At 33.4% G+C, this 9,692-nt stretch overlaps 1 protein-coding gene across 1 annotated transcript; it reads right to left on the bottom strand.

The window, feature by feature from the left end:
• Nucleotides 1–546: 546 nt before the first annotated feature.
• On the bottom strand, nucleotides 547–2,394 carry LOC106768714 (homeobox-leucine zipper protein HAT4). Its single transcript, XM_014653992.2, has 4 exons — nucleotides 2,041–2,394; nucleotides 1,487–1,797; nucleotides 1,303–1,382; nucleotides 547–1,211 (listed from the first exon to the last, which is right to left on the bottom strand). Exons 1-4 carry the CDS (start codon nucleotides 2,189–2,191, stop codon nucleotides 881–883), a joined length of 873 nt encoding a protein of 290 aa, XP_014509478.1. The 5' UTR covers nucleotides 2,192–2,394; the 3' UTR covers nucleotides 547–880.
• Between the last annotated feature and the right edge of the window lie 7,298 nt (nucleotides 2,395–9,692).

The raw sequence follows: 9,692 nt of genomic DNA on the forward strand, positions 1-9,692 counted from the left end.
ACCAACACATCCAATATATCTACTCAACTTGTTCTAAAAGTACAGAGAGTATTATAAATTTAAATGTCTATGGAAATCTAAACTTAAAACACGTTCCTTAAATATTATTATTGTAAATAAAATAAAAATGCAAATTTCCGTCATAAATTACTTTTTAAGTCACTTTTTTTTTAAACTCTAAATAAAAATACTATCAAGCTTATTACTTTCTTAAAATCACAAAATTTGTATTTAAAAAAAAAAAGGATGTATTTTTTATACATATTTATACATATACCTTTTAAGATCATGTCATTTTCTTATGTTGATGAATATGATGGAGAAATATATATTTCCTGGAAAGTATATTTGTTTGCTTTACCTCATTCTCATAATAAAGGTATAGAAAAGTGGTATCTATCCCATGGAAATAATATATTAGAAGTTTACTTATGGTAATATTATATATAAAATAGATTTGATTTAAAAAATTTAGAAATTGTAAAGTGTTCCCATAATAATAAAATAATAAGGTTTTGAGTTGTATGATATTTTAGAAATATGATCTGAAAGAGAAACTTGTTTATTAAGGTATCAGAAAGCGTGGTTATAAGATGCCTAGGAAGTATAGACACTAAAAACAAAAGAATGGTTTGAGAAAAACAGGGTATGGGAAAGAAAGCTATATAATTGCAGTTTACACAAAGTGTGTGTTTAGTGTTGAGATGGGAAAAGGTTAAGAAATACTAAAAACTGAAAACCTCCTAACTAATAATAAATAATACGGGTCATCCAAGCAAAAAACAAAAGATGATGAGTCAAAGTGGTACAAAACATTGGAGACCCACTAGAACCCTTCTTCTTCTAATCACCGTGTCCACTGTTTCACCCTTATTCACAATCAGTGGTGGAAACCATCAAAGCCCCGCTGCGGAATGGAAGCTGCCGAACCCCACGGCCCCATGCCTAGGGCCCGACTGTGGCTCTGTGCCTGGCCCATCGGATGATGACGCGTGCCGGCATCCACGGCCGACGACGGAACAGCCACCCGCTCGCAAGATGGGCACATGGTGAGTGTGGTGGGAGGGGTCATTTGCATGTAAAACTGAGGGGAAAGTTTCAGTGCTCTAAGCTCCTGGACTTCCTTCTGCAACCTTCTATTTTCCTCCGTCAGATTCTCACAGCACCTTTTCAACACCTCGCAGTCCACCTCGGTTTGCTTCAGCTTAGTCCTGGAATTGGTTCCACAACGCCCACGTTTAATAAAACTAAACTTTCTATTAAACCCCTTTATTTCCTGTTTTGTATAATTTGTAAACTCACCTTGCTCTTCGGTTCTGGAACCACACCTCAACTTGTCTTGGTAGAAGACCTAGCTGCTTTGCCAGTGCCAGCTTTTGCTTCTGCCACAACATTAAATTAATTAACGTTAGTTAATTGGCAATTTTAGTTTAGTACCAACATAAACGTTATAACTGATTTTAAGGTGGTTTTCTGTTAAGCTTACCGGGTTGAGGGTATTGTGCTCTTTGAAACTTTCTTCCAGAATAGCTGATTGGTCTTTGGAGAGTCTGAGCTTTTTCCTTGAGGTTTCGCCGTCTTCTTCGTCGCTGACTCCGCGGGAACAGGCTCTGTTCATGTCGTGTTCTTCGCCGGTGGGTTCTCGCTCGCTTCGTTTTCCGCTCACGCTCGAAACGGTGCTGTTCGGAGACGAAACTCCCGCTTCCTCTTCCATGTCCACGGCCGAAGGCAACCGATTCACGTCGATTCCGCGTAGGAACGATCGGGTTTCGCCTCTGCATGTGTCCGAGTTTCGATCTGGATGCAAACAAAAAATCGTTAAATTAGAGGGTCATGGATGTCGGGACAAAAAGTGAAGGGCGAGAATAATATTTCTCTCCCCGGAACAAAAAAAAGACCCAGTAAGCCGGATCAAAGTGGAGAGAAAGGAAATAAAGAGATAAACTTGAACAGATCTGAAACATTGTTTGCATGCAAATAAAAAGGAAAAGTATTATTTTTATTCATTTATATAGAAAGTGGAGGAATTTTAGGACATACCCGAGGAGGCAAAAGCGTCGTTCCAAGAGGGTTTAAAAGGATTTGAAGCGGAAGGGGAAGAGGAGATGAGAGTAAGATGTTGAGGATTGGGAATATTGTGACGGAAGTTGAGGCTTAGACTCAAACCCAAATCTTCCTTTTGAACCATCATGTCTAGCTTTATAAAATTTAGCCCCGGTGGAGAAGTTGGGTAAAGAAGGGAATGAGATTGAGGTGCAGTTGAGAGAGAAAGAGAGTAAGAAAGGGATGATGATGATGATGATGATGAAAAGCAGTGGAGTTGTGGAGGAGTGGAAAGGGGGGCCGTGTGGGTTGAGATTATATAGAAAAGAGAGAGAATGGGTGGGAGTAGTGTGTAAGTTCAATGATGACTTTATGTCAGCAAGGCCAGTTATCTCAATCATGACATTTGCCCCCAAAATAATACCACCCACCTCCTTCCTCACACCTCTTTATTCTTTACCTTTGACCATCTGGTAAATAAACTCCACTTTATTCAACTTTACTTTCACACACACAAACACTCTCATCTTTTTGGATAACTTTCACGCCATCTTTCCTGGTAACTCCCACTCCACAACACCACAACTAATTCCATTGACCATGTTTTTTCACTCTCTCTGCCTTAAATGCCCGATCAAACCGATATCCCCTTTTCAAATTCGAATTTACATCGAGGACTCTGTTATTTCACACTATTGATAAGACGATAACTATATACATCACATCATATTTTTTTTGGGTGATGATACTGCTTTTCCTTTTGTAAAGTTTTGGTAATTAACACGGCTGATAAGACTAGTTATAGAATTAACATGTGCGATGTGATAAAAGTGATTAGGGAGGTAAAAAGGAAAATAAAGGGAGTTAGGTTTAGGTAGGATAGATAGAGAGTGTGGGGGTGGGAAATCGCAAGAAATCTTGAGCATTAAACAAGGTGGGGCAGGTGGCACCTGAAGGGGTGAATGAGTTCCTAAATCAACGGGTGAGGTAAAATGTGAGATGAGTATCATCCCTGGACATCCATCAAAATCAGCACAGCCAATGGTGATGATTGGAAGCAAACAGATAACCTTTTCATTATATTTGTGTTGTCCCTGAGTGGGTCCCCATTATCCCTTATCCTACGCGACACACAAATCTCCACCCATGCGATCACCACGAGGGTCTTCCCCCCAGCCAACAACGTCGCTTTCCTTAACTTTTTCTTTTCTTCTATCACACACCCTGTGCCCCGTCGTCACTCTTCACCTCTTTCTTTCTCTTCTCATCATCATCACACCACCCGCGCGTCCCTTCACCATGCTTCAAATTAATGACTTAGCTTCCAAGAACCACCATATCTTGTTTCTTTTCTTATGTTTTCCGATACTTAGCTTCCTACGAGAAGGCCTATCCAATCATGATTCATGCCACTGGGGAAATACCACATTATTATTGTGACTCTCAACTCAAGTTAAGAAAGTGAAGAAACAGTGAGGGGGGACAAGTGCGATTGGTATTCACGTGGAGCGACGATGAAGCAAGCGTGGAAGAAAAAACCTGTTCCCAACTCACACTCACATGAACCAACATGCCTCTGCACTACACGTGCCACAACACCTTACGTCTCTTCACTCCTTTTAACCATTTTTACTATTTAATTATAGGAAAAATAGGTCTCTTTAACAACTCTTTTTGGACAATTTTTGAAACGCATACATGACAGTTTATGATTGGTCCGTTGATGACACATGTTCTGTTGTCAAAAAGTTGTCAAAATATCATTATCCTTAATTATATTATTCCTTTCCACACCATTTTTCTTTTAAATAAATTCAATCTTTCTTCCTTCTTAGACATCGCCAAAGTGCATTAGGTAAAGTACCACAATATAATCAATTTTCCTTATGCCAATGACATCAAATGAGTACATGTAACTCTCGTCAGGCCAAATTAACTTTGATAATCATGTAGATGCTATAATAGGATTTATACATTCCTTTAAACAAATAGTTTGTTCTCAAAGCAACACAGCATGTCTCAACAAAATCTATTCAGAATTTAGTAAGACTCTTTTTCATAAAAACATTTTTCATACAAATCTTCAAAAGCTTTTATCAAATTTTTTTCCTGCATTCATTATTAGAATCTTGTAACCAAGATGAACTTACTATATATAGTTTTCTTTTTTTTAAAATATACTATTACCTTCGGGTTTTTGCAACTACATTTTGTAGCATACCATCCATTTGTTTCGAGACCTCTTGTTTTTATGCACAAAGTACTCTATCTCTTGTTTAAGGATACAAAAATTAATATAGGAGGCCTAAAGAAAGTAGATGAGGAGAGACATAAAAACTTATTTGCACAAAACATTTTTGTAATAGTACTAAATCATTTAATTTAAATTTAATTATATTCTTATTTGGTGGTTTTGACTAATCTCAATTAAAATCATAGGATCACATTAAAAGCATCCATACATTTGATTAATACAAATACGAAACCAATTAAAATTTGGAAACCTGTAAAATTAACAAAGCATATCAATTTTCTATACCACAATTGACGCATACACTTCAACCAAATAATTATAAAATTAGAATAATCTAGACCGAATATCTTTCAATTATAAAATTATAAAATTAAATAGATTAAAAAAAGAGTGAAATGTTCATACTGTGAATAAATGTTAAAATGCAATTCTCAAGAGTGTGTTCCTTAATCCTTGAAGTAAACTTATTAGTAAAAAACCCCAAATTAATTCAAGGGATAGGGTAAAAGCACCAAAAAATATTTTCCCCAAAACAATATATATTATTTTGTCTATATTTCTCATTTAAACAGACATTTAAAAAAAAATAACTACTTTACTAAGAAACATGGGTCTATTTAAAATATTATTTAAATATCAAATTATAATTCTGGCTTGGGTGGATGAGAATTAACGAGACATGAATAGAAAAATATATAATCTTCATTTTGGACATAAACCTTGATCAGAGAGGGACGGTATGACCATTTCATTTTTGATGAGTTGAAAATGTTACACTTTTTTTTAGTCCTAGATGTCTTTAGGTTAAGGTTAAGGGTATGTTTGGAAAGATTTAAAATAGAGAAAATGGATGAATTTGAAAAGATTTGAAAATAAATTATCTGTTATTTTTTTAGAAGGATTTGAAGGTAGAAATAAAGTTTGTGCAAAATTTGACTAATGGGACAGATTAAAAAATGATTTAATGTATAAAAAATAAACATTATTAGATTTTCCTTACACAATAGTAATATAAAATTATTTTTTAATTATATCATTATTTTCATTGATAATTATTAAGATAGCAATGACTAGAAAACAGAAAGTTAGACAATCAACCTGTTATTTTTGTCATGCTATCAACAAATCTTCAACATATAGAGCAAAAATGATGTAGTTGTGAATATATATTTTTCACGTGACAATTAACGAGAGATATGCATAGGAAAAAGATATAATTTTTCATTTTGGACATAAACTTTAATAAGAGAGGGGCGGTATGACCATTTCCTTTTTTATGAGTTGAAAATGTTACACTTTTTCTTAGTGGTAAATCTTTTTAGGTTAAGACTAAGGTATGCTTAAGATGATTTGGAGGAGAGAGTAAAAAATTTTAAGAAGATTTGAAAGTAAATTGTATTTTTTTTTAAATGATTTTAGGGTGATTGAAAATATATTTGAAAGTAAAATTTGTAAAAAATTGTTCAAAATTTGACTCAAGTGATAGACTAAAAATATTATTTAATGGATAAAAAATAAAGATTACTAAATTGTCCTTAATAGCATTATAAATTATATTTATGAATAACAAATTATTACTATTTCTATTATTATTGTTATTATTATTTAATTATCTTACTATCTTTATGATATATATATATATATATATATATATATATATATATATATNATATATATATATATATATATATATATATATATATATATATATATATATATATATATATATATATTATAAAATTTATTTCATCTGAAGAGATTTTATCTCATCTTTTATCGTTAACTCTGACTTGACATATTCATCTCCTTTCATAGGGTTAAAAAAAATGCTTTGACTGGCCAACATTAGTCAATAAGTAGTGTAATGAAGGAGAATACCTTTGTTTCCTGAGATATGTATATTCATTGTTTTTAAGGACTTATCCGCGGTGTATTGCACAAGTCCCTAAGATACAACATGAACATCCGCGTTGTATTGCGCAAGTCCCCCAGGATATAACAGAAACTTCCCATAATATCTCGAGGATCTCAGAACTAGCAAGGATCTCTAAAAAGAGTATAAAATAACCCAGGATATTTTTAGAAGAGGAAAAGAATGAAGAAGAACGAGAAACAACTGATTTGGAATGTAGAAATTGATTTCTATTTATAGAGTTAAGAAAGAATAAAATCAATAGCAATAAAAGCAATAAATATTTTAATGTTGAAACAGTTAAAACACTTTGATTGTTGCTAATTAATAAAAATATTAACATTGCCAATTAATAAAAAAATATTAACATTGTAAAACCTTCCAACACCAACATTTAACTTTTGCAATATTATAACAATTGTTCTGCTATTATATGTTTAGATTCTAACTTAGGCTCTACCTCTATGTCCGGCCTTTTGTTAACTACATCAATGCTTAAAATTTCTTCTAGTGATAATTGCTTTAACTTTTTTTTTTTTTTCATTTACGAATTCTAGAATCATGTCTTTTATAGAACATGTTTTCATTAAAAGTAACAATTTTTACTTTTGATAATTTTATTGCTTTTTTTCATCCTAAAAACTACAACCATACATGTCAAATCCATAACCAATGAAATAACATCATTTAGTCTTAGGGTCTAGTTTATCTCTATTATTAGACTCTAATAAAATATACTAAGCATAAAAAAAAAAATTCACATATGAAAAGTTTACCTTATACCCAGATCATACTTCTTCAGATAAATCATAATCTAAAAGAAGTGATGATCCTTTATTTATAAAATAGGTTGTTATGTTTATTGCATTTGTCCAAAATATGTTGCATTTGTCCAACATATGTTTATTGCATTTTTCTTCCCAAACGTTCCCCGTCACATTTAAGTTTTTCGTAATTTATTTACCCAGAACGTTTAGTCTACATACATGTTTCGTAATGAAGAACGAAAGAGAAAAATAAAATGAAAACTAGGTGAAAATTTGATGAAAAATTAAGACGTCAAAATATTGTTTTTCGTACTTTTTTTTACATTTCATTTAGACCATTTTATTATTATATATATTATTTGGGACATAAAATATGTAATTGAAGTAAGATTATTTACAGAATTAAAAGTATGTAGGAAGATAGAACAGTAGACAGGAGTTTGGTCTAATGTAAACAAAATCGTGGGTGTCATGCTGTCCCTTCACGCACCGACACCTTCCTTATCACAATCATTTGAACACCCCTTCACTCTTCCAAAATCTCCACCACTCTCTCTCTGAAGGCGCGTGTATCTCATCTCACCCAACCTACAGTAACTAACAATGGTCATGTGAGTTCACTTTTTTTTTTTTTTGAAGTAATTTAAACTTGTGAGTATTTATGAGTTAGCAGATTCGAGATCCTCTTGTGGGCAATTATTGAAAATGTGAGTATTAACTGTCCATTTGACATGCTTCATAAATAGAATTGAGTTTGCAACTTAGAAGGAAGACCCTCCTCCACGGGAAACGGAAACCTTTCCCACCCAATAATTCAAAACGGCTCATCTATCACAAACTTTCTACCACCATTGTTGCATTTTAAGGAATTAACAAACAAATAAGATTTACAAACGTGTTTTATACTTGGTATCCTTTTTTGACAAAAAGAATATGAAGTGATTTGAGTGATAATAAAAGGGAAAACAGAAGAAGGAAGGACATTGATTATAATGACAGAGACTACTACCTTACTAAGTTATCTGACTTTAAAATTGGAAAGAAGGTGTAAGATCCTCCGAATCATTGATTAGAATATGTGATAGACAGAACTGAAACCTAACTATTTGATTGAGAAAGATAAGTAGAAATTACGTAGGTGATAGTAATAAAGGAAAGGATTAATTAATTATTGTTAATGAGAGACAAAGATGTCGGGTGATGATTAAGAGTGTCCCCACGAGTGCGTGGTAGGTGTCCCACGTGTTCCCTGGCATTGGGCTGGGTCTTTCCACACACCCCAATAATGGATCTCACCCTAACTTCTTAAATCATAACCCTCCTTAACGTAACACCCACTACCCGACAACACCCATCATCTTTCTCTTACATCAATTCTCAACTCTCCACTATATCACATTACAACTTTCCTCTTCCTTTTAACTATTCACTTCTCTACTTTTACATTATTTTAACTTATCATTTCTTCTAATTCTCAAAACTAATTCAACCAGAATCAGTAATATCATCGCCATGTGATATGCACGTGAATTTAGGTAGCTTTCCACTTCCTTTTCGACTTTTGTCCCGTTTTCCCTGTCCTAACTTAGTTCTTGGTAAAACAAATAAATCTTACTCTATTGCTCCAAAAATATTCCAAAGCCAAAACTCAAAAAAATAGGAATAGTTTAATCTGTCTTGAAGTTGTTTTTACCGGGTATTTGTTTATTTATTTAATGAAAAAGAAAATGTTTTGGGGTGAAATAGGTGGTCTTGTCACAATGCACCCAATAATTGGAAGTGGAGCAAGGGCCCTAGTTTTCTTCCTTGGGTCCGTACAGCGTTCCATCACATGTGATTCTCACGTGAATTCCGGACCCTGATGTTTCACTCATTGCCATTTGCTATTTCAAGTCATGTCCAATGACCATGTTGCCCCTCTTTTTCGACTCCCTCCATTCTTCAATCATTCATGCTCCCTTCTCCCCCATTCTCTCTCAGTGCCAGAGGAACCACTCTTTCTACCACAATCAATATTACACAAACATGAGTTAACAAATTTAACAACAAATAAAAATATATTTTATAATTTAATATAATGGGTTGCTTTTATAAATTTTTATAATTTAAAATAAGTGAGGAAAGAGAAGGTTAACTTACCATATAGGTTTATATTAAAGAAAGTGAAGTTAAAGTACAAAAAATGTCTAACGAGGAAAGACAAGGCGAGGTGAGACAGGTTCTGTCAGGTGCGTGAGTGATTATGTTACAATTGCCCTCCTTTTCATGTATCTGTATAACGCGCTGCATCATCACCCAACTTCTCACCATCATCATCATCATCCTGCTAAGTTCTTTTGGTTTTAAAGTTGGGATTATTAGTAGCTTTATGCACTCTAGATTATGCTCTTTGTTTTTCTACATTTTTTATTTCTGAGTCTTGTGCGCTACTACTTTTCCTTTCGCAACCCTCAAACTCTTTTTCAAATGAAATCTAACACACTCCTTTTTAAGGATTCAAATCCCACAAACGTAAAACATGCTACAAACATCAAATATGTTAAGCCACAGATTTAATAACACAACAGTTCAAAAGTTGGTATGGAAACTAATGACCGAGACACAGTGGTGCAGTGACATGTATATTGTTGTAGTGCAAAAATTTAGTTTAAAAATATCTAACTTCATGCATTTTTTCAATCTTGGATCGAAGAAAATGAAAAAGTTTTGAAATTAA

This window comes from Vigna radiata, chromosome 7, assembly GCF_000741045.1.
Source record: "Vigna radiata var. radiata cultivar VC1973A chromosome 7, Vradiata_ver6, whole genome shotgun sequence".
NCBI classification, from domain to species: Eukaryota; Viridiplantae; Streptophyta; class Magnoliopsida; order Fabales; family Fabaceae; genus Vigna; species Vigna radiata.